Source organism: Chenopodium quinoa, unplaced genomic scaffold (genome assembly GCF_001683475.1).
Source record: "Chenopodium quinoa cultivar QQ74 unplaced genomic scaffold, ASM168347v1, whole genome shotgun sequence".
NCBI classification, from domain to species: domain Eukaryota; kingdom Viridiplantae; phylum Streptophyta; class Magnoliopsida; order Caryophyllales; family Amaranthaceae; genus Chenopodium; species Chenopodium quinoa.
In genome coordinates, this window is record NW_018745410.1 from 8,741,250 (window position 1) to 8,765,698 (window position 24,449).

Genomic DNA, 24,449 nt, shown 5'->3' on the forward strand with positions numbered 1-24,449 from the left:
AAGGAAGAAGAAGGAAGGAAGAGAGAGAGAGAGAGGCAGGAACAGAGAGGAAGCTCAGAGAGAGGAAGAGAGAGAGAGGCGAGCGACGATTGTGAGGAAGAAACCCTAATTTTGTTTCAAAACAAAAGGGGCATGTGGGGATTGTGGGCTGGGCTTAGTAGAGATTTTTTTTTAATACTAATTTATTTTCGGGAATTCGGGTACCCGAGTATTAAAAAATGCGGCACATGTCCCGACCCGGGTAACATGTAATTTTCCCGGGTCGGGTACCCGTCCCGAAAAAACAGTTTTTTCCCCAAATTTCCCATCGGGTATTTGCCGGGTCATCGGGAAATGGGGTCGGGACAATCGGGTCGGGTTTTTTGAACACCCCTAGAACCTAGTATCATTAAAATCCCCGGCAATCATCCAAGGTTTATTATGAGACGTAGCAAAATCCTTTAACTCTCGCCATAAATCTCTATGTATAAGTAGTAGAGTAGTGATAACTAGTATCAATAAAAGTCATTTAAGTAATTATCAGATCGAATTATAGTAAAAATCAGTGTATTATTAAAAACTGTTATTTTAAATTAAGGTACCGTTAATAATCTATCAAAAACTGTTACTGAGTCATTAAGTACTGTTATTTACCCTAAATAAAATATATTTAAAAAAAAAATCTGACGTCACTTGGTATTGAATGGGGTAGCTTATACCGGGTAGCGGTCCATCATTCCCTAAATAGTAAGACTGACGCATTAATCTGAAATCACAGCAGATATGCTGTAAACGCGCATCACCGTCTTCTCTCTCTCGTTTTTTCTATCTGCTATCTATTCTATACTCTGTACCAATCTTGTCCAATCTTTGAAACTTTGGAGACGACCAACTCCACCCACCATTTTCTACTCTCCTCCTATTTTCACAACAAAACTCCCCATTTTTCCGGCTATGATGTAGTAATACTTTCCGATTACCCCTTTTTTCGACTTTCCCAAAAAAAAAAAAATGGTATTTAAAGGCAGATTTTTCTCCTCGAAGAAATCATCAGACTCTGATGGATCCAACAGTCCTCGTCGTTTCAATTCACCCAGTAGATCCGAGAAGAAGAAGGGTAAATCATCTGAAAAAGATTCAATTAATAATACTAGTAATAGTAATTCTACTGTTTCAGCTACTAACAATAGTAGTAGTAATTCGAAACATTCAGTTGTTACCAAAAAAAAGGATGGTAAAGGTAAGGAAGCTCGAATTGATCCTGGGATTAAGACCAATTCAGGGTCACCGTCGGCTTCGGTGTCGCCGATTCTTGCTTCGTCTTTGGGTTTGAACAAGATTAAGACGAGATCAGGGCCGTTGCCTCAGGAGAGCTTTTTTGGGTTTCGACCCGAAAAGAGCGGTGTTGTGCTTGGGTCTAGTAATCTTTCTAAGCCTGGTGCTGCGATTCCTAGTGATGGGAGTGGCTCCAGTAGTAAGGGTAGTGGGAAAAAGGAGATGGGTTGGTTGGATAATGTTGTTGAGAGTGGAAGTAATTCTGATAGCATGTCGCCCGAGAGCGGTGGGACTGCCCCGAGCCCGAGTTTGTTAAATGTAGGCCAGTTGCCGCGGTCTAGACTGTCGTCTGGAGGAGTAGGTAAGGGTTTCTTACTTGCTTATAATTGTGTAACTATGTGATGATTTGATCAACGGAGGAGAGAATTGTTTACCCTGTAGTTATGTAACTATGTACATTTTTGTAATTCTTGTAGTTATGGATAGTAGCATGTAGTACAATCCTACCTGGTTGGTTTTTTTTAGCCGTGTCGTATTGTCAGTCTTTGACATGGATGATTTTCCAAGAAATAATAGGAAGTGGGCAACTTTGTTTCTATTTTAAGTTGCTTTGTGCTAGATGATTTTATGGTGTTAGTAATGGTGGCTGTTAAGGTTGATGATGATGACGACGATGGTTTTTATTACGGTTGTTTCACCAAATGCCCTTGACCTTTTGCAAAATTCACCAAATACCCTTAAGTTCTTCAAAATTCACCAAATACCACTAACCACTAACGTTTGTTATTATTCCTACGGTGACCTATGAGGTCCGTTAGCAAATAGCAATAAAATTTAATTCACTAAATGCCCTAAATTTGTTAAATAATTACATGAAATACCTCTATTTTTTGAGTTACAACGACTAGTTTGAAATTTAGGAAACTAGCGGTTAATTTTGATTCTTACCCTTTTTTGCATAAATACTAAACACATAGCAGTCTTCTTATTTGCTTAACCACAATTTTAACATCACGAGTTATATGTCCAAATCATCTTCCTCAATGTATGAGTACTTTTATGTAAGAGTTGTAAAACATATTGCAGTTGTTGGAGAAAAATTACAACTAGAAGCTCTGAGCCCGTTCCGTTAGCTTGTGGACTAGCCCAGACCTATGAACAAATTGTCAATCCTGCATAAAAGGGGCTTGAGTTTGCTATATTAAGCCTGATGGAAAATATATGAACTATAAACCCGGTTTGTTTCCTGTCCAAGCCCGCAAAATTATCATATCTACTTAATTTGACCCCTTTTTTTTCTCTATTTGCCGGGTCTCCAACACTTCTTTTACTTCTTTTTATGAATGGAGGTTGTTTTTAACTCTTACGTATTGAGGAACAGGTTTTAGACATATAACTCATGGTATTAAAATTTGTGGTTAAGCAAATAAAAGGATTGCTATATGGTGAGTATTTATGCAAAAATAGGTGAAAACCAAAATTAACGGTTACGTTTCTAAATTTCAAGCTACTCGTTGTACCTAAAAAAATAGAGGTATATTGTGTGATTATTTAACAAAGTTATGGCATTTGGTGAATTAAATTTTATTGCTAATGGACCTTTAACGTCAAGAGTATTTTGAGGTCACGGTGTGAATAATAACAAACGTCAGTGGTATTTGGTGAATTTTGAAAAACTTGAGGGTATTAGGTGAATTTTTCGAAAGATCAAGGGATTTGGTAGAAAAACCGTTTTTTATTATGGTGCGTCGTTGATTATTAGGTTCTCTATATGCAGTCTTGGGATGTCTTTGAATGAGATTGGAGGGAATGGAATTCGGCGTGATGAGTTTTTTTTTTTGGATATCAAAATGAGAAGAGGTGGAAATGGAATTGCATCTGTATATTCTCCCTCTGATAATTTAAAACCTTCAAATGTTAAAGCGTCGGAAAAAAGTGCAAGCTACTCTTTTTACTTTTCTGCTGCCCGACTTCCCCTTTTCTTACCTTTCGACAACGAAAGGGGTGGGAGGCTAAAAGCTAATGTGAGCAAGTGTGTGTGTGCGCGCGCGCGTGCTCATACTAGAGAGTTATATAGTGTTTTCTTTGAATTTCGACAATTTTCAAATGTGTCTGCTAATGTAACAATGTGGTTCTGATTTGTGTCACAAGACTTTTCAATTTATTATTTTACTGTATTGGCATCTAGGAGAGTTTAAAAGAAAAATTTCATACGCTTCCTATTTATGTGGTCATTTGACGTATTTGGGTATACAGGTTTAATAGGCAATAGATCACGACCTTGATTTGTACCACGACGGTGTTCTTGTCAAACCTACTTTTCCTCTTAGACACCCATTTTAGAAATTTTTCAAAGAAGAGGAAAAGGAATAGAAGTACTCAAGAATCAACTCAACACCATAGAGTTACAGCTTTAGATTGTCCCATTTGATGATTAAATGTGACCACCTACAGCTTATTTGCTAGCGGAGGAGGTTGCAATGGTTGTAATAAGGGGAGTGATGACAACATGCATGTCAGCATGTGGAAGTGGGGTTGCATTGTGGTTTATAATGTTGAGATGAGGAGATAATTTATGATAGGGTTGAATTAGTGATGGGCATGTGCTTTGTTATGATTGTCAGTTTTGTGACTCATATGCAATAGCCCAGTAAACAGAAAAAAAATAAATTGTGTTTTTATCTTTAGGAACTCCTTTCAAAAACTTTCATAAAAAAACTTTCTTGTATCAATATTTTTGTAAAATTTTACCTTTTGTCGGATTACAGCCTTTAACTTAAAAATCTGGTGTTGACTTGGCAGTTTTTGCTTAAGACACCAGGTATCATATAACAAACAACCATTTACTTTGCTATATAATATATTTTAATAAATGTTTTTATTTACGTATTTTTTTTGGTTGATTGTAGTTTTCCACAGAATTTTACATATTTACAACCAAACGTATGACAAGGTAATATTGCATACCTTGCTTTGACCAAGCAAAAAAAAAATATCAAGTTCCCTTTCTTGAATTTTCCCCTTGCTTTTCTTTCTTGATTCTTTTTCCTTTTGATGGAATGCCAAACAGCCCCAATGTCAGGAACATGGTTATTCATGGTGCTGAGTCAACCCAGGGTCTATCTTTTTGTGCTCAAGTCCAATGCCAATGTGTAAAGTGAAGGCACGTGCATCACATAAGGCAGAGTTGTTCCAAAATTATGTTGAATTATTTAGGCTTATTTTTTCTTATAATTTGCTCAAGTTAGCTCTTCTGATATAGGGGGAGAGCAGAGGGGGAGGAGGGGGGGGGGAAGGAAGGGGAGAAAGAAGTGCTGAACTTAAAGAATTAAGAAAGGAGTTTGTGTCATTCATTATTCCTTAGAATAATCAAAATTAGCTTCCTAGTGTAGCCTTTGTTTGTTCTGGTACTAGTTAAAAAGGCTGAGATGAAGACTTTCATGATGACAACCTATCTAAAAGGAGGATTTAGGTCTTACTCTGTTATGACTTATTTAACACAAAATGAGTTTTGATAAGATCAAATATAAGTGTAGACAAACTAACTTTAATATATAAAGCTTTGTATGATAAGTTTAGTGGAAATCAGCTGAAAAGAACAGATCTTTATTTTTTGTACTTTAGTTGTCACCATGATTTGGACCTTTTTTCTTTTCATTAAAAGGAAATTAATTTTCTGTTTTATGCTGTTTTCAAATAAATAGAAGAATTATTTTACTATGGAAAAAAAAAGTTTACCAAAATATTTTTCAAAACATTCATTTAAAAAGAGGAAAATACCCAAAATTGTATTAGTTCAGCTACAATCAGTTTCCTGATGTCCACATCCTTCCCGCTACTGTGGATCCACAACTACTACTACTATTGCAACCAAAACCCCAATTTCGATCTATGATCTTAACCTAACACTTTTTTCACCTATACAACAACCTCAACGAATGCACAATTTTATGCTTTGCTTGCAGGCAAGCTCTATTATCATTGTGCATTTAAACATACCTCTATCTCTCTATTCTATTTTTAGGGGGGAGGGGGGGTGGGGGTAGGGGCATGGGAATAGGAGTAGGTATGGGTAGTCCACCAATGTCTGACAAACATGGCGGCATAATGAATGACATAGACCTGAATATTTATAACATTTTGAGAATTCTATAGGATATGAAATGAATTTATTCCTATGCTCTATACCTTTATGTGCCATGTAGCCCATGTTGCATGTCGTCATTACTTCTTAGTTGATGGAGTGACATGTGATTATTTCCACCTATCCTACTAAGTCTGTACCTTCTATGCAGGAAATTTAAATTCATCCTGGGAGCAGTCAGGAAGCATACAAAGTCCAGATATTTGTACTCCTGAAGGACAGGTTGTTAGTTTCCTCTCTCATCACTCTGCATATTAGAAGCGCTATGTTGTTTTTCTTTTTTCGTTATATCTTATTGAATTATAATATTATATTCTTCAGATGGCTTTTGATTGTGAAACTCCAAAGGAATCTGAATCTCCTCGTTTTCAAGCCATTCTTCGTGTTACAAGTGGGCCAAGGAAAAGAAATCCAGCAGATATAAAAAGCTTTTCCCATGAGTTGAATTCTAAGGGAGTACGGCCTTTTCCATTTTGGAAGCCACGTGGTTTAAATAATCTGGAGGTAACTATTATGTGCTGTAGTCTCACTCATTCCTGATGGTATAATTTTTCAGTACTTATTTACTTTTAGAAATTGATATTTCATGTAGGAAGTTTTAATCATGATACGAGGAAGGTTTGAGAAAGCCAAGGAAGAAGTAGACTCTGACTTAGCTGTTTTCGCAGCCGATCTAGTCGGTCTCTTAGAAAAGAACACAGAAAATCAACCTGGGTGGCAGGAAACTATTGAGGACTTATTGATCCTAGCTCGGAGTTGTGCTATGACACAACCAAATGAGTTCTGGCTTCAGTGTGAAAGCATAGTTCAGGAATTGGATGACAGGCGTCAGGAGTTGCCTCCAGGTACTCTGAAGCAGCTTCATACGCGGATGCTTTTTATACTAACGCGATGTACCAGATTGTTGCAATTTCACAAGGAAAGTGGATTAGCAGAAGATGGACATGCCCTTCAGCTGCGCCAATCAACAATTTTACAGTTTGCAGAAAAAAGGCTTCCTCCTGGAAAAGATAGAAAAAGTAGTGTTTCTGGAAAGATTTCAAGGGGACCATCTGCACAAAAATCCTTTAGTCAAGAACAACATGGTCACAGTTTGCGTACTTCAGATATATTCACTCCTGTTGAAGCGACAAAGATAACTGAATCTCCTTCTGGGAGGGAGCGGATTACTTCCTGGAAAAAACTCCCTTCGCCTGGTGTTAAAAAAACAGAAGTTCCGCTTGAAATCGAGCAGAGTGATAGTAAATTGGAGCATATAAACATATCCAACAAAAGTGAAATATTAGATACGGATCCGTCTTCTATAAAGGGATCTGAGGCCCTTTCTTCCAAAGATTCAGTTGCACAAACTTGTGCTTCGTCTAAACACCGACAGAAAAATTCCTGGGGTTACTGGGGAGACCAGCCAAGTGTATCAGATGAGAGTTCCATAATATGCCGAATATGTGAGGAAGAGGTTCTAACTTTACATGTAGAAGATCATTCAAAAGTATGTGCAGTTGCTGATAGATGTGATCAGAAGGGCTTAAGTGTCAATGAACGCCTTTTAAGAATTGCTGACACTTTAGAAAAAATGATTGAATGTCCTCCACAAAAGGATTTTCAACCTGCAATTGGGAGCCCTGATGCTGCAAAAGTATCAAATTCGAGTGTTACTGAAGAGTCTGATGTTTTTTCTCCAAAACTTAGTGACTGGTCTCGCAGGGGATCAGAGGACATGCTGGACTCTTTTCCTGACACTGATAATGCTGTATTCATGGATGATTTGAAAGGTTTATCATCTATGTCTTGTAAGACTCGTTTTGGCCCAAAATCTGATCAAGGAATGACAACATCATCTGCTGGTAGCATGACTCCTAGGTCTCCTTTAATGACACCAAGAACCAGCCAAATAGATTTGCTTCTATCTAGTAAAGGTGGTTATTCAGAACACGAAGATCATCCTCAGGTAATTTTCTCAGTTTTGTAAACCTCATATTCATGCTGTCTGTTTACATGCCTTTCTTTTTTGCACCTCATTGCTTCTTATATGAGGTAATGCTCCACTGTTAAGCTTGCTGAGTACTGATTAGTTACATTACTACTTAGGTAGAAACCACAAATTTGCACTTAGGTAGGTTGGTATTGTTGTGCTCTATGATATTTGGCACATGACTGATTACTTGAAACACAGGTGCGTAAACACCAAGAAAAGGATAACAGTATGCCGATCAAAGAAAAATAAAGGCACTTGCCACCTCAAAAACTGAGAATCTGTAAAAAAAAGCTTTCCGTTAGGATTAGAAGAATGAGGCCCTCCAAAAATAGGGCTAGAAAAGAAGAAATTCATTTGTATGAAAATCAGAACACTGTTGTGGCTGTAACAAGTCATTTGTGATGTTTTTTTTTTTATTTTTTTTATTTTATTAATTTTTTAATTTAATTTAATTTTTTTTTTTAATTTTATTTTTTATGTCAGAAAAGGAGACTAGCTCCTAACAGACTCAAAGACTAATACAACAAGGAGAGAGCGTAGTTCTCTTAACCAAACTAACACTAGGACTATATCGGGGGATGGGTGGTACAACTTTCATAACTTGCTAAGGAATACAAATTAGGGGATGACGAATTCCATCGCAGGCATTAGCTATAAGATGCTTGGTGTTTGTTCCTTTGCGCTTCTTGGACCTGCACAACCTGCGATACACTATATCTGGCCTAGATCAAACGCCATAGGGTCTTCTTCATTAGAAAAAACAGATTCCCCTTCAGCATTAATAGTGGTAGAATAGTCTCTCGCTGGAACTTCACTCCCATCCTCAATGCTTGAATCTTCATTGCTTTTATCAATTAGACGTGAAAACGTGGGCTCATCAAACCTCTCAACAACAGAAGTGTAGGGCTAACAAACTGGTTGACCACTTCTGAGAGGGCTTGACCTTTTTCCTCTTTGATTTTTTGTCATGTCTCCTCTCTCTTGGACTCATCTTCCTATGAGGCATGAACAAAAATTGTAGATTTTTGGAGTCCGTACCCTTGTAAGTTAACAAATGCCTATCCTGAGTAGTCTTTTCCCTCATTTGTACAATCATCCACGAGCCAACGGATTTATTAGAGAAGCTCGAAATCTTCCCTTGCCCTAGTTTCGAATAGGACAAGCTGGAAATCCTTAGAGATTGGCTGCCTCTCGTTTCATTGGAGAAATAATGGATTACTCTAGGATCCATTCCCTTTGCATGTCTTGAATCTTGATTCCTGATTGTTTTGGGAGCTTAGCTTTGAAAGGTGCAAGGCGCACCGAGGCGCAAAGGGTTCCTGGAGCCTAGGCGTGAGGTGCAAGGCGGAGGCGCGTGCCTCTTGTGCATGAGGCACACTTTTTAAAAATTTTCTATTTTAATTATTCTACAGCTGTCTTGGTATTGAACATAGGGAAATAACCTAAAATATAACTATATAAATTTAATAATTAAATAACATTAAAATATTATTAAAAAAAATTAGGAAAGAGGGAAAAGGAGTTACGTGATTACTAAAATCAGAAGAGGAAGTGGGCTGCCTTCAACTACAGAAGAAAAAGGATAAAAAATACTTTCAAGAAGAAAGATGACATATCCATAGGAAGATTTGAGCTATAGAGGAAATTAAAAGAGAGCTCCACTTTAATTTAACATCTTAAATGCACATTCTAGGCTTAACTCAAATGCGTTCATTCCATAGAATAGTAAAGAATGTTACTATATCCCACAAAGAAGCTTAATGTAACAACTAATTGAAAGAGATATGTCATTACTCCCACCACAGCACACAAAATTTGTTTTCTTTTCCTGACCACAACACCATAGTCTGCCTTACCAGCCTGTTTTCCACTTCTTTTAGCTTTCTAATCTTGCATTGGAATTTTCAAGTGCTGTGAGACCTAGAAGGGCATACGGCATGTCCTCTCCATTACTAAAACCCTAAATTGCTAATGCCATTAAAACAATAGCAGTCTTGTAGTGCAAGAACAATTCACTTCCAGCTTCTTCATTGGCAAATCATATGATACTCTAGTGATACTGTTTTATTTGGTCTCTGAGTAACACAGAAATTGTCTATATCTCAGATATGGGGAGTAGGTGTCAATCCTAAAAGCAAGAAAATGGCAGGAAAAAATTGCAAAATGATAAAAATACAAAAATGTATTTTTTCTTACGTCCTCCGTTCCAATGTTGACTTGGAGTGGTGGTTGTAAGGTAGGAGTTAGAAAATGTGATGGTGTGTTTAGTGGTGGCTATGACGCCTACGAGAGGAGGTCTTGGGTTAAGTGGGTGAAAGTGAGAACTGAATTTGTTATGGAGAAGGGAGAAGAGAGATCAAGGTGAGGATGAGTGTAAAATCGACAATTTAACATACTTTCTCCGTTTTTATATTATTGCACCATAGGGGTTGGGTATAAATATTTGGTAGTGGAAAAAAGTAAGAGAGAGAAAGGTAAAAATACAAAATTGCCCATGTGACATATTGATAAATTAAAAAGTAAGTGTGAAAAAGGTAGGGTATGTTGGGTATTTGTAGTGTGAACACAAATAATTTTTTTCCTAAAGAGGAAATGGTGCAATATTTGTGAAACTTCTTAAAAAGGCAAGTGGTGCAATAATAAAAGAACGGAGGAAGTATTAAAAAGTGAACCAAAATAAAACGCATCAATAAACAAGAAACTTTTTAAAAAGGATTACATGTCAACTAATTTGGAACTTTATTTGGAAAAATTTTAAATTATCACCAAAAAATGTATTCATTGTCAAAATAACCACTCGTTTAATTTTTTATTTTATTTTACATTTTTACCACCCCTTAAATTAAAAATCTACTCAAATTATCACCCATTTCAAAATTCCGATGGATTTTTGTTATGAGGACTCATCCAACGACTAGTACAGGCTATGTCTAAGCATTATAATCAACGGCCATGTCTTCACTCCACCTCTCCCTTACACCAGTTTATTGAGTACAAGACAACCTAAAACCAAAAGAAAACAACTAAAAAAACCAAATGCTTGCTGTTTGAATTGCCACTACTACTCGTTGGGTGGGGCCCACATAAGAAAAATCCACCGGAATTTTGAAGTGGGTGGTAGTCTGAATATTTTTTTAATTTAAGGGAAAATAAAATTAAACGGGTGGTTATTTTGAAAATGGACACATTTTTGGGTGATAATTTAAAAATTTTTCACTTAGTTTTAAAAAGCGCGAGGCTCGATGCGTAGAGAGGGTCCCTGCAGCCTAAGCGCAAAGCGAAAGCGCACACCTCTTGAATATGAGGCGCAAATTTTTTAGAAAATTGATTATAAAATCACATTATCTCAAATTTTTATTATAACACCACACAAAAACCAAAAAATTTGATTTCACCACCAACTAACGGATTTTTGGATGAAATCCGTTAGTGGGACCCACTAAGAGCACTCACATTAGTGAGCAAAAAAAATTTGCTCATTCTCTCTCTAGTCACTCTCTCGCTTCCAAACCAAATTTGCTCATGAGCATTTTTGGTGAGGAAATTTTATATCACTAGAGATCAAAAAATAATTGAATTGGTCATGAGCATATTTTATTTTGCTCATTGATGTAGTAACATTTTTACCATTTTTGCTCATCAATTTTGGATGAATGTTGGGGCCCACGTATTTACTGTTCATCTTCAATTTTGCTCATCCTATGAGCAAATTCTAACTTGCGCATGAGCATATTTTATATTGCTCATAGATGTAGTAACATTTTTACTATTTTTGCTCATCAATTTGCTCATGAGCAAACAAATGCTCATTGATGTGAGTGCTCTAAGTACTCATGGATTGGTTTTAAAAAAAAGAAAAATAAAAAAAAATAAAAACCTAAACCCTTACCCAGCCACTGAACTTTGCAACTACCGCCGACAACCCCTCTCCCCTTCACATCCCCACCGTTGGCACCCTCAAAACACCCGAATCGGCGTTTAAACCCCAACGGATAGAATTCCAACCTCACATTCGAGATATGCCGTCTTATTTCCCTCACCTTTAAGCCACGGGACTCCAAAGTCTGTCTCCACAATTCCAACTTACTTTCCACACCTTTAATTGTTAGCAAAAATCATGCACCATGGTATATCATCTTGAATCGAGCTCGTCAATTCTTCCATGACTATTGGAAAAAGTTTAAGACTAAATGTAGAACCTTGATGAACTCCAATTATTATTTTGAACTCTTCAATTTACTTATTTCATATGAGAATAGAAAAAATAAGTTTGGACTAGATTAGAAAAATTAAGTTCTGATCATACATTATTGCTATATGTGCAATTTTTAATTGCTAGATATCTTTAAATTATGTAATGGGAAAATGTATTAAGTACATATTAACACCATACACATTATTACAAATCTAACAAGTACTTAAGCCATTCTTTTATTTATTGCACATGGGCTCACATTTTTTGGTAGTGTGACAAAGGAAGATAGAGAGGGGTCAAATACAAAATTATCCATGTGATGTAAACATAAACTAAAGAATGAAGTGTTAAATGTAAGTGTATATTGGGTATTTACATTGTGAACGGAGATATGTTGTTTCCTAAAATTGATATGGTTCAATATTTGTGAAACTTCCTTGAAAGGAAAGTGGTGCAATAATTAAAGAATGGAGGAAGTATATTTTTTTCGTATGGATTAACGTACATATAAGGTCAAAGTGTTATCAAAAAATAAGTTCATGTCAAATAAGTAAAAATAAGGTGAACTAAACGTAGTCTAATTCTTAACGATATAAAAAAAATGTTTGGAGGCCGTATAGACTTTGTAGGAAATGAAATAGCACATGTACAACTTTTTACATAAAAGCAAAGTAACACAATATCTAATGTAAATCTTTCGGATAATTAACAATAATACATATCTCTCATGCCAAAACATATACACAATGCAGTTTCCCTACCTTCTCTCTTTCTCTTTGGAAATCTCCATAGCAAAACTGTAAAAGTCTCTTATCCTTTTGAAGATAGAATTTGAAATTGAGATTTGAGAGTGAAAGAGTATTGATTCATAGACTACATAAATTGCTGCTATCCAAATCTCCGTTCTTTCTATGTTGAATAATGATACTAAATAGGGAATTCAAAAATCATCATTTTATTTCCTTAGCTTATAAAGCAAGTCTTGGAGGTGAGTTCATCTGACTTTTGCTAAAAGTAACTTCTAATTTTAAGAATACTATTTTGATTGTGGATGTAAAACTAAATTGTGGAATAATGTTGGTAGGTCTAAGTTTAATTCAATTAAAAATTGTCGTATTATATTGTGGTTTATGTCTTTTCTGCTAATATTATAAAGTGCACCGAAGTACTGAACCTTTTCTGCCTCATAATGTTCCTTGTCGATTTGCTTGATAATACTTGGTAAAAATTCATAATTTTCTACTTTAGGGCTTTCCATTTTACTTTATCATAGCCTCTAATAGTCTCGCTTTGAAATGCTTTAATTTAATGTTTCCCAAGGTTTTCTATTTTAATCTCCTTGATCTCTCCAATCTTGAGTAGTCTTGGCCCAAAATCTGGTTGGGTTAAGGCTCTTGAGAGGTCTTCTTACCTACCTAAGGAAAGCAACTTCCTTTTTTTTTTATAGTGATAGTATTACTTTTGCCAAAATCTTATTTAATTATATATATAAAAAAAGGGGGGGGGGGTACAAATTTAAAAATAAAAGTTCCCTCAAGCTTGACTACACTCACAGATGCTTGTTACTTAGCATTGTCCAATTATTCAGTAGTTTTACAATGCCGTGAAAATGTTTAACATACTGATATAAATTTTTAGGTTATTCTATCCCTAAATTTTTTTTTGTATGATGCAGATGTCTGAACTGGCAGACATTGCTCGATGTTCAGCAAATGCGCTGTCTGAAGATGATCGTTCAATGAACTATTTACTCACATGTCTGGAGGATTTGAGCGTTGTCATTGGCCGTCGGAAATTTGATGCACTCACTGTAGAGACTTTTGGAGCCCGAATTGAGAAGTTGATTCGGTCAGTCTTTTCTTTCTTTTTGTTTGTTTGTTTGTTTGTTTGTTTGTGTGTGTGTGTGTATGTGTGTGTGTGTGTGTTTGTACTGGGGGTATGACTCGAATTTTCAATTGAAGAAGCAGCTATGGTTCTGCTGATGTTTGAGTATTAGGAGCTATGCTTATTGATTATATGGTGCTGATGCTTTAAGTAGCTTAAATGTTATTGATACTCAGCTGTTTTGTTCATTTATAATTACACCCTTCATCACTGCCTTAATTTCTTCAGAGAAAAATACCTACAACTAGTGGAGCTGGTTGATAATGAGAAAATTGATCTTGTAAGTACTGTAATTGATGAAGATGCACCTTTGGAAGATGATGTCATACGTAGTTTAAGAACCAGCCCTATTCATTCTGCCAAGGATCGCACGTCAATTGATGACTTTGAGATTATGAAACCTATTAGTCGTGGGGCATTTGGTCGGGTTTTCTTGGCTAAGAAACGAACAACAGGAGATCTTTTTGCTATAAAGGTACCCTTTTTCTTTGTCATTTTGAATGTATGTATAGTCTGATGTTTTTGATTTATTTGAATTTTGTGGTACTTCTATTGGTGTTTCAATCTCGTTGTTTTTGACATTGTCACATGTAAAATTTGAAAGCCATCAATTACTAAATTAAATTTTGCTATTTATGTAGGTTTTGGCTAAGGCAGATATGATTCGCAAGAACGCTGTGGAGAGTATTTTGGCAGAACGCAATATTTTGATTTCTGTCCGCAATCCTTTTGTGGTGAGCAGGTCTATCTTATTTTTCCTCTTCCCTTCAGTGAATGATAATCTCTTTAATCTCTACTTGTTACTATCAGGTTCGGTTCTTTTATTCATTTACTTGTCGTGAAAACTTGTATTTGGTTATGGAGTATTTGAATGGAGGAGATCTGTATTCACTGTTAAGGAATTTAGGCTGCTTAGAAGAAGATGTTGCTCGGGTCTATATAGCCGAAGTGGTTAGTTTTTTCCTTATATCTTTTATCTTCTGGTTAAATTTCGTTATAAATGCAAGATTGCCTCTTGAGAGCCTTGGATATTTTTCAGGTCCTTGCTTTAGAATATTTGCACTCTCTTCATGTGGTTCATCGTGATCTCAAGCCGGACAATCTATTAATTGCCCATGATGGTCATATCAAGGTATAAAATGATTATTGTGTCCGTTCAATTTTTAAACTCAATTTGCACATATTTGAAGCATACCTAACCTGATGGAGCTTGTATGGAAAATATGGCTTCTAATTATATTTGTTACTCTTATAATTTGCCTTTGGGTTTGTGAAAAGCAAAGAACCACAATGTGAAGAATATACAAAAACATAAGAAAAATAAAACTTTTAAAGTTATATTCTAATCTTTTATAGACGTGATTATTTGTACGTTAAAATCTAATCAATTCATAATGCTTTAGTGCACTAATTACAGAATGACTAAAGTTGCTCTTCTAAATTAACAATGGAACATGTTGTAACAACTCCTTCCTTCCATTCTACTTATCATTTATTTCTCCTCTCCTAAAAAATTCTGCTCTTCTTCACATTTATTTATCATGCTTAAATTAGAGAATTATTCAGAATTTGAAAGATATTCAAATTTTAGACGAACAAATTGCATCATCTATATGCGATTGCATCTTTTTGACAGTGACTCCCTACATACCCGTCGGTTGAGATCACACCAATCTTAGTTTCATTACTTCTCTATATAGTTTAGGATATTTAAGCCAAATCAGATTTTTAACTATCAGAAATTTAGAACAAATAAATAATGTCTATATGAAGTATTAGATAATAACGTCTCTTGAATCTCACTGCATTGTTTATATACTCTCTAAATTTATACTTTCTATATTTAATTTCGTATTTAATTTTTTCTTAGCCTACCAATGTTGTATGAACTTTTTTCCTTTGCTAAAGTTTTCTCAAACATTTATGTTTTCTACTTCAACGTGTTAACCACTCTCTTAAAATTTTTTTTGAATTTATTCTTGGTTCTCTTTTAAAATTCCCTTAATTATTCAAAGCTCTTTCGTTTAATCACTTTACTCACCTTTTCCAAACTCTTTTAAATGATTATTTTGTTATGTCCTTTTCTTTATATGTACGATTTCTTATGACGATTCATGTTAGCTGACCCCAAATCATTTTGGGACTCAGGCTTTGTTGTTGTTGTTGTTGAAACTTACTGCATTTTTTCCACATTTGGTCAGTTGACAGACTTTGGGCTATCAAAAGTTGGTCTCATCAACAGCACTGATGATTTATCTGGCCCTGCTGTTAGTGGGACAGCCATTTTTGAAGATGATCAACCGCAATTATCTGCTTCAGAGAAGCAGCAGGAAAGAAGGAAGAAGCGTTCTGCAGTTGGAACACCTGACTATTTGGCACCTGAGATTCTTTTGGGAACAGGACATGGTTTATCTTCCTTATCTTTTACTTTATATCCTGAATATAGAAATCTGCCTGATTTATATGAGGTATCAAATGTAGTTTTCAACTAAATGGTTTAATGGTCATCAACTTTCTGGTCCATTGGGTGTAGCCAGATGCATGGGCAAATTATTTGCAGCTAGTAGTATAAAGCTGTGGAACTGTGCAATAGTTCTTGTAGAATAATCTATTTAATTGAACATTTTACTCTGTTTTTTGGATGGATACATAAAATAGATTGAGAAATGCACTGTGTTGATACTTGATTTTCCTGTATCTTTATTTCGCATTTACTTTAGCTTGAATTTTCAAAAATTATTGATTAATGTGGTATCTGGGTTTTTATTCATTATTATTATTATTTAAATCTTTGTTTTTAGGAGCTACGGCTGATTGGTGGTCTGTTGGAGTTATTCTATTCGAACTCATTGTTGGAATCCCTCCCTTCAATGCTGAACATCCCCAGGTAATTTTTTACTTTTTATAATTTAATTTGGTTATATTCTCTTTGTATTTCACCTTCAATATGGGCAGGACTAGTTGGCTCCTGCAATATGGCTTATTTATCTGTAAGAGTTGGTCATTGTAAAGGCTAGAGGATTAGTCCTCCTTTGAGAGTCGTGGAAAAGAATATACTTCTTTTTGGAAGTGTATTTTCTGGTTTCAGATAATACCTTGTGTCCTAGGAAAATTGTTTGGCTAATGGATTACAATGTTTCTGCAATATGTCGAATGTGACGTAGGCATAACCTGGTCTTTGAGTATTTTTGCAAAAAAAAATGGGGCTCATCATCTAATATTATGTGTAATTGTTTATGCTGGAATACATCAGAAAATTTGAAGAATTTTATTATGCAAGAACGGCTAAAAGTCAAAAAGTAAAAGAATTGAATAAAACAACAGAAACCTTAGCCTTTGTCTTCCTTTTCTTCTCCCTATGTCTCCATAACTTTATTGATACACAAAGAAATCAATATGAAAATGAGGTTTACAAAGAAAAAATAAGAATCCTGTGCAACTTTCTTGGTCACTGGAAAAAAAATTGGTACCAATATCATAAAGCAGATGAGGTATATGTAGGAATTGTCTATTGAAATTAAAATTAGTAACACTTGCAAATAGTCATGCTAATCTTGAAATCTGACTATAGAGAACTGTTTTTCTAGTGTCTTAATTCCAATATCTTGTTTTGGTTTCAAAAAACACTGCATATTTGCACCAATGACTTGGTGAAGATAGTAGATACTAATTAAGTGGCAACATTAAATCAAATAAAGTGTAAAGATAATAACACATACAGCTAGTGGTGACGTGCTAACTGTAGATTTATAAATTGCCTTGAAAAAAAACTGTAGATTTTAAAACAACGAAGAACCAAGAAAGAAAGGCATCTATCTAATCTAATCAACACCCACTTGCTCCTATTATATTGTTCGCATGTGATTTTGATGCATCCACCTCCACTGCTTTGCTTACAATTTTATATATGTCATTTTATTTTATTAGTTTTTTATTTTTTTTTGAATTATAATTTAAAATTAGCATCATGGAAAGATAAATATCTTCCTTATAAATGAAACAGTCCTTTGAAGCAGACTAGAAATAGTGTCCATGCATGTTTTCAGACTTGAAAAGCTTCAATCAAGGCAGACTTTATTTCTCTTTATTTTAATACTTTTAGACTGGGTTAGGGGGATGTCATATTAACAATATCTATAAGCTGGACCTAATATGTCCATACCCAACTAACCGGAGCCGCATCATTTTAGTATGGGTGTGAAAATACAGAATGGAATTTCTATGCTTGATATGGTGTGTTCGTTCTGGTCAAGAAGGAGAAAATATGTGTTAGAACTACAGAATATTAGCCACTTGGTGGTGTGGGGTTTTTTTTTTTGACCTACATATATTCATTATATGTAGAATTGCTTGCTCCAAGCAGTGTCAATGTCATTCTTTTTTTCCTTCATTGTTTGAGATACAAAAGACGCACATGTTTTTAACAACACATTAGAGAAAAATAAATTTATCCCTATTAATAAAATACTTTTTCAACCACTTTCATCATCATCATTAGCTGTTGACTTCAGGTCTTATAAGTCTATTGGGACTGTGCACCGGTCTTTAACCAGACTGTACCCGATTCCCCGGAACGTAAATCATAAGATTCCGAAGATCGGGACTGACCAGTAAATAGTTGGTCTAGACTGGATTGGACCTCAATTTCATGTCTGGTCCGGATTCAAACCAGGAATAGACCTCAATTTTTATTTATTTATTTAGTTGTTTTAATAAAGAATAAGCCGCAATTAGATATGGTTAAGTATAGCAAACCTCAAAATATGACAAAAGGGGAAAGATCTTAATTCAAATAATCCTTATATGCTATTTCAAATTAATGAAATTTTTAAACACAACACTCTAGGGCCCCGTTTGGTTTGATGTAAAACATTTTCAATGAAAATTAGTTTTCTTGGAAAACATATTTTAAAGGAAAATTACAATTGCAAATTAGTTTTCCTTTGTTTGGTTACATACAAAGAAAAAGAAAATTAAAAAAAATAGGAGTGGGAATGTGAGGATGGATGAGATGAAAGTAAAAGGAGCAAGGAAAAAGGAGGAAAATGTGGCTTCTCTTTGTAAAAGGAAAATGTTTTCCATCAGTAAGGATGTAATTTTCCACCTTTGGGAAAATTGTTTTCCACTCCTTTACAAACCAACCAAAGGAAATGGAAAAAAAGGAATAACCATTTTCCATGAAAACATTTTACATCAAACCAAACGGGGCCTAGATCTTAATCGATCTTGTTCTTATGAAAAAAGGTCCTCAATTATAAAGTTTAAGAAAATCTTCCACTTACAACCCGTAAAATTACCCATTTTGCGGGTTACAACCATCACTTTTTTTTCCGCAAATTACGCCCAAAAAAATTACTAAACATTTTAAACTACGACCAAAATCCAATTTTCAGCCATTTTTACTGGAATATGACGTCATTATATCAATGAATGATCCCAAACTAATATTGGCTCGGGTTTATCTTTTATATCAATAAATGATTAATGACGTCACATTCCGGTGAAAGTGGCCAAAAATCGGATTTTTGTTGTAGTTTATATAGTTTGGTGACTTTTTTGGTTGCGATTTGCAAAATATAAAGTGATGGTTGTAATCCGCAAAATGGATACTTTTACCGATTGTAATGAACAAATTTGTCTAAAGTTTAACTAAGGAATCATTAAACGCTTCATAAATGGATCACAAATATACTTAAATAACATAATTCACTAAAATAATTGAATTTGGAATAAAAAAATTAGCTTCTAGAAATCTAGCGATTTGGTAGAAAGAACTGAAATGTGAAGGTTTAAGAAGCGAATCTCAAAATTACCCAACTTTAAGTTGCAATTGTAAAGTCTTTTTGCCAATCTAGATTGCTTTAGTCACGATTTTTCCTTTTCAAATCTTCTAGAAGATTCACGTGAATGATTTAGCTCCATTGAAGAACTCGAGAACTTAGAAATGATGATTTTTAATGGAGTATAAGAGGAAAAACTTAAGAGAGACAGAGAAAGAAAGAGGTGTACATGCAAATAAAGCAGTACTTCAAATTATATAAAAAGGAGAGAGAATGAAGGAGTTTTGAGTGTCAAACTGTTGGCAAGAGGGAAAATAGTGAGCATTAATTGAATAATTGTCTTAAATATGCTTCTCTCTCTTCCCCCCCCCCCCCCCCAAAAAAAAAAAAAAAAGAAAAGAGTTATATTCCGTGTAAAACGGGTTTTTGGTCCAGACTAGAACATTTTGGTTTTACTTGTACTGGACTGGAAGCCCCAAATCTGTTTTTAACATGGGTTGGGCCATTGAGTACCAAACTTGAATCCCTAGACTAGTGTATTTGTGCACACACCTTATTTTCAATGTAAGTAGTGTCGGTGTCCAACCCCATCTAGTCTTGGGATACCAAGAAGTTGGGTCGTTGGTAAAGAATTATGCGGGTCTCCTTTATTACCAAACTGTCAATTGGTACAAAATTCCGGTAAGATATGGTAATTTACTGTCGGGCACAACTACATCAAATCTTTAATTATTGAAGCCATAGATCTACAAATAAGTATATTAATATGAGAAACAAATATTTAGGGCTTTTGTTCACCTTTGACAAAGGAATCCCATGCAGATCATGAGTGGGAAAAAAAAAAGAGGACTTTAGCGCCTTGGTTTCCTTGTGTCTTTTAAAACTAAGCATTCAAATTTGTAGAATAACCATTTAAAGGAATATAATTTTTTTTTTTTTTAGTGTTAGTCTCTTCTAGATTTTGGTCATTTCATGCAGTTTTGTGCATGTGATTGCTCCTCATTACATGGACATGAACACACGTTAAGTCTTTCTTGGTTTTGAAGAATTCATGTTTTCCATGGGCAGTTTCATTGTTATTGCCTCATTTTAACAAATTTATTTCTCTTGTAGATAATCTTTGATAATATTCTCAATCGCAATATTCCCTGGCCTCGTGTTCCAGATGAAATGAGCTCTGAAGCAGCAGATCTTATAGACAAGTAAGTAACAAGAAGTTATTTGGCTTTGTTTATGATCAGATGGTGTTCTGTCTGTCTATCATGTTAAATAATGTTGTCAGGATTAAGCATACCTCAAGTTTTTTTTTGTTTTTTTTTTGTTTTTTTGTTTTTGTTTTGATTTTTTTTTTTTTTTTTTTTTATTTTTTAATTATTTTTTTTTTTGTAGTTGTTTTTATTTTTCCTGTTACCATGTTTGCAATCTAACAGTAGATTTGTGGGGACCAAGCTCATCAGAGTCATAATTGCATGATATACTGATTCTAAGTAAAGTTCGTATTTAAAACAATTTGATTATGGTTAAAAATTCCAGCATATCCTCACTAAATTTAGCAGAGGCTACAAAGTTTATATGTGAGAAAGGCAAGACTGTTTAAATCGGTCTTTGATGATTTATTGGCGAGTATATTCTGAGGCAATCTTGACGATTCATGTTAGCCAACCAAATCAATAGGACTTTTGTTTTTGTTGTTGTACCAAGAGAAAAGTTATTTAAAAAAAAAATAAGAGATGGGTGGGTGGGTGTGTGTGAGTGCACATTTGTGTAATTATATGTGTAATCAGCACCAGGCTCACATAAAAAAGACAGAGTTTAATGCCAACAGCTAACAAGAGTTTTCTGCTTCATAGGTTTTTGGGGAGTTTATTTCATCTAATTGTAATGGTCTGTATAGAATACTGTTTATAGCTTTCTATGTGAGTGTGGAATTGTATTAGCTAACATTTATAGTGAATCAGAGTTTCTGTGACCATGCTTTTTGATAGGGTTATAAAAATTGAGAAGTATACAGATTTTTTTTTTTTTTAATTTGTGGTGCAGTTGCTTTATTCTATCCGTGTTGTTATAAGCTTACAATTTATAAAGACCAGTCACCAGAGTGGTTAACATGTTTGGTTTGATGATATAATCAAGTTATAAGACCATGCCATGAGTTCTATAAATAGCTATAATGGAAAAGCTTTGATCAATTCTGATCTTTTCTACTAATACTTTTTCTTACAATCAAATGTGTTTGTGGCCATTATAATTCAGATTATTGACTGAAGATCCTAATCAGAGACTTGGAGCTAAAGGAGCATCAGAGGTAATACTGTGTTTCATCTAGGCTTTTAAATATCTTTCTTTTTAATTTCCTGTGAATGTATCATCCCCTAATCCCATAAATTTACAATTTAGGTGAAGGCACATCCTTTCTTCAGAGATATTAACTGGGACACGCTGGCTAGGCAGAAGGTGCAACATTTAAGTTGATCTTAAACGCCTATGACTATTGTTACTTATTAAATGTGTATACGCTATCTGATGTTTTAAATACCTCAGGCAGCATTTGTTCCTGCTTCAGAGAGTGCGGATGATACGAGTTACTTCACAAGTCGTTATTCTTGGAATCATTCAGATGACCATGTTAATGCAGCTAGTGAATTTGAAGACAGCAGTGATGATGGTTCTGCTAGTGGGAGCAGTGGCTATCTGAGTGACAAACAAGATGAATTGGTAATGTCTGTTGAACTGGAGCTTGTTACTTTGTCATCATTATCCTTGACTTCTAATGTATTGATGTTGGTAATATTGTCATCAGGGAGATGAATGCAGTGGATTGACAGAGTTTGAATCTGGCTCAGCTATTAATTACTCCTTTAGTAATTTCTCCTTCAAGGTGTGTTCTTGGCTCCAGCATATCTGTGAATTTATTTATTTTTATTGATTATTGAAGCACAGGAGGAAAAATATAAACCTTTTGAACAGACATTGCACCCAGAATTGCTAGGACGTATTTCTTACCCTGTCTAAAAATTGTATTAGTATATAGTCTCTTTCTCTAAAATTGGGACAAAATTGAATTGAATGCCATCAAAGGAATTAATTAATAAGTCAGTGGAAATTAAAAAAACAGATGAAAACAGAAAGTGAGTAGAACCTAGGAAAATTGAGGAGTGTATATTCTTGATACTCGATTGTTTGACATCATGTGGCTTTTAATCTTTCTTGCATTGCCTCTAAAATGTTATTTGGTTCAACCAGAAATTCTTATGAAATATAGTGTAAATGATTAATGAACCCTTAACAAAGAAAAAAAAAAGATGATGTAATTTGAAGTTTTGGGTGAATTTTTTGCTATATTTGATCACTAAGTTATCAAAATCAGTGGCTGCTTGCTAATTTTATTTTGAAAAATACTTTTTATGATGCGTATATGATTGGACTAAGTGAGTAAAGTGACTAACATCGAGTATTAACTTTTAGAGGTGAATTGATCTGAATAGTTCCAGGTTTCACCCATCTTAGTGTAGAATTTTATTTGTGAATGGTAGGGCTGTTGTGATGATGGTTATAAGTGATTGAGATCGATGGAAGGTTGAATATAATGGTGGGGTTTTCCGCGGGAAAATTTTGTGGGTTGTGCAGGCCAATGGCACTGGGTGGTGTGGTTCACTGGTGTTTGGCTGAGGCTAGTGGGGTGAATGGTCGTGGCAATGATAATTGTTGGGAGTAAGGTGTTGGTAGAAGGGGAATAGGGTGATGCAGTTTTGGGGATTAACTTGCATTAAGAGTAGGTTTTTTTTTTCCTCCCCCCCCCCCCCCCCCCCCACAACATGGGCAACAAAGTAATAAAATTCTCTTTTTTGTATAAACTGACATGCCATTGCTAGATCTAAAAAGACAAGAAACTATATTTGGGAGAAAATGGGGCATGGGGTTGGGGGGGTTGGGGGGGTGGGGGAGGGGGGAGAGAGGGAGAGAATAGCTCATGGACCAAATCAACAACCTATAATCCAAAGACTACGGTGCTTATCCACCCTCTATCACTGTATGGGGTATATTCAGGTTTTCTTGGGTTTGTTGTAATGCCAAGGATGGTTAAAACCTGCCTGATCTAGGATGCCTATTTTATATTGCTGACACTAAATTTGGAATAAAGAAATACACGGTTAAAGTAGGAAATATGATTAAGACAGGCTATATTCAATGTTTATGGGAGATTTATCATGTGTGAAATTGTACAAGTCAGGGAATCTCTCAAGTTTTGATTGGATGTAAGTTCAATTTTTTTTGAATCAACTCTAGCATGAGTAGCTCACAATAATTGGTTAAACTTAAATGTTATGGTCTCCGGTCTCCCATTTAACCAATTCTTTTTTTTTTTTTTTTTTTTTTTTTTTTTTTTTTTTTTTTTTCCTGCAAGTTTTGTAGAAGTATAGGTTGCAATTTGTTATATGTTTGCAAGGAGGAAATTACCATGGTTCATTACTTCATTCTCATTCTCCTGTGTTTCTCTTTATTGTTTTCTCTAGAATCTCTCTCAGCTTGCTTCAATCAACATTGATTTACTTAGCAAAGGTTGGAAAGATGATCCGCCCCCAAATTCAAACGTTTGACTACCATGTATTCCCTGAGTCAAGAACGCCCTGGGATTCCCTGTTTGATTGTACAACCTGTAAATGTATGATCTTATCTACATTCATAAGCTTTAATTATATTCATACCTGCCATTGTTTCATTACAAGCGTGATTGTAATTTTGCAGAAATAGAAGCAGCTATTAGAGAACATACAACGGAATGTGTCTAACCTCATACACTGCAACAAATTTTGTATTGAGGGGTTGCCGATGTCGTTGAGGTTTTTTGTTCAATTCCGGAACTTAGAATGTTAACAACCATTGATAATTTTCTTATGGAAGAATTTGGGTTAGAGAGGGGGGCATGAGGGTGTAATAATGTATGCATATTGTTGAATTTGCCTGCACATGTGCTACATTTGTTTGCAACATCAATGAAAAAAACATCCCCATTTACCAAATGTCCAAATTTTAGTTGTGTAAACCCCACCAATTTACTTGGTAAAATTGGTTTTAACTACCTTTGTCATTATCAATTGACTCACCATTGTAATTGAACAATGGTTAATGACCTGAAAAATTGGTTTTGACTACCTTTGTCATTAGCAACTGACCAGACCCAAAAATAACATGAAATTAGATATCAACTTGACTTGT

At 35.0% G+C, this 24,449-nt stretch overlaps 1 protein-coding gene across 1 annotated transcript; it reads left to right on the forward strand.

Annotated features, from left to right (window-relative positions):
* Positions 1-733: 733 nt before the first annotated feature.
* On the forward strand, positions 734-24,261 carry LOC110713125 (probable serine/threonine protein kinase IREH1). Its single transcript, XM_021891590.1, has 18 exons — positions 734-1,615; positions 5,550-5,620; positions 5,720-5,902; positions 5,991-7,346; positions 13,244-13,416; positions 13,681-13,927; positions 14,094-14,186; positions 14,263-14,403; positions 14,492-14,584; positions 15,654-15,858; positions 16,254-16,339; positions 20,346-20,434; positions 21,486-21,537; positions 21,630-21,686; positions 21,774-21,947; positions 22,033-22,110; positions 23,747-23,895; positions 23,979-24,261. Exons 1-17 carry the CDS (start codon positions 991-993, stop codon positions 23,828-23,830), a joined length of 3,807 nt encoding a protein of 1,268 aa, XP_021747282.1. The 5' UTR covers positions 734-990; the 3' UTR covers positions 23,831-23,895; positions 23,979-24,261.
* The last annotated feature ends 188 nt before the right edge of the window (positions 24,262-24,449 follow it).

What these genes read in the sequence shown, in the direction of transcription:
- LOC110713125 (XM_021891590.1), top strand. Translation starts at nt 991, where the DNA reads ATGGTATTTAAAGGCAGATTTTTCTCCTCGAAGAAATCATCAGACTCT. An exon ending in TTTGTACTCCTGAAGGACAG is followed by an intron (nt 5,621 to 5,719) that starts GTTGTTAGTTTC and finishes TATATTCTTCAG; the next exon opens with ATGGCTTTTGATTGTGAAAC. An exon ending in CTGTCCGCAATCCTTTTGTG is followed by an intron (nt 14,187 to 14,262) that starts GTGAGCAGGTCT and finishes TGTTACTATCAG; the next exon opens with GTTCGGTTCTTTTATTCATT.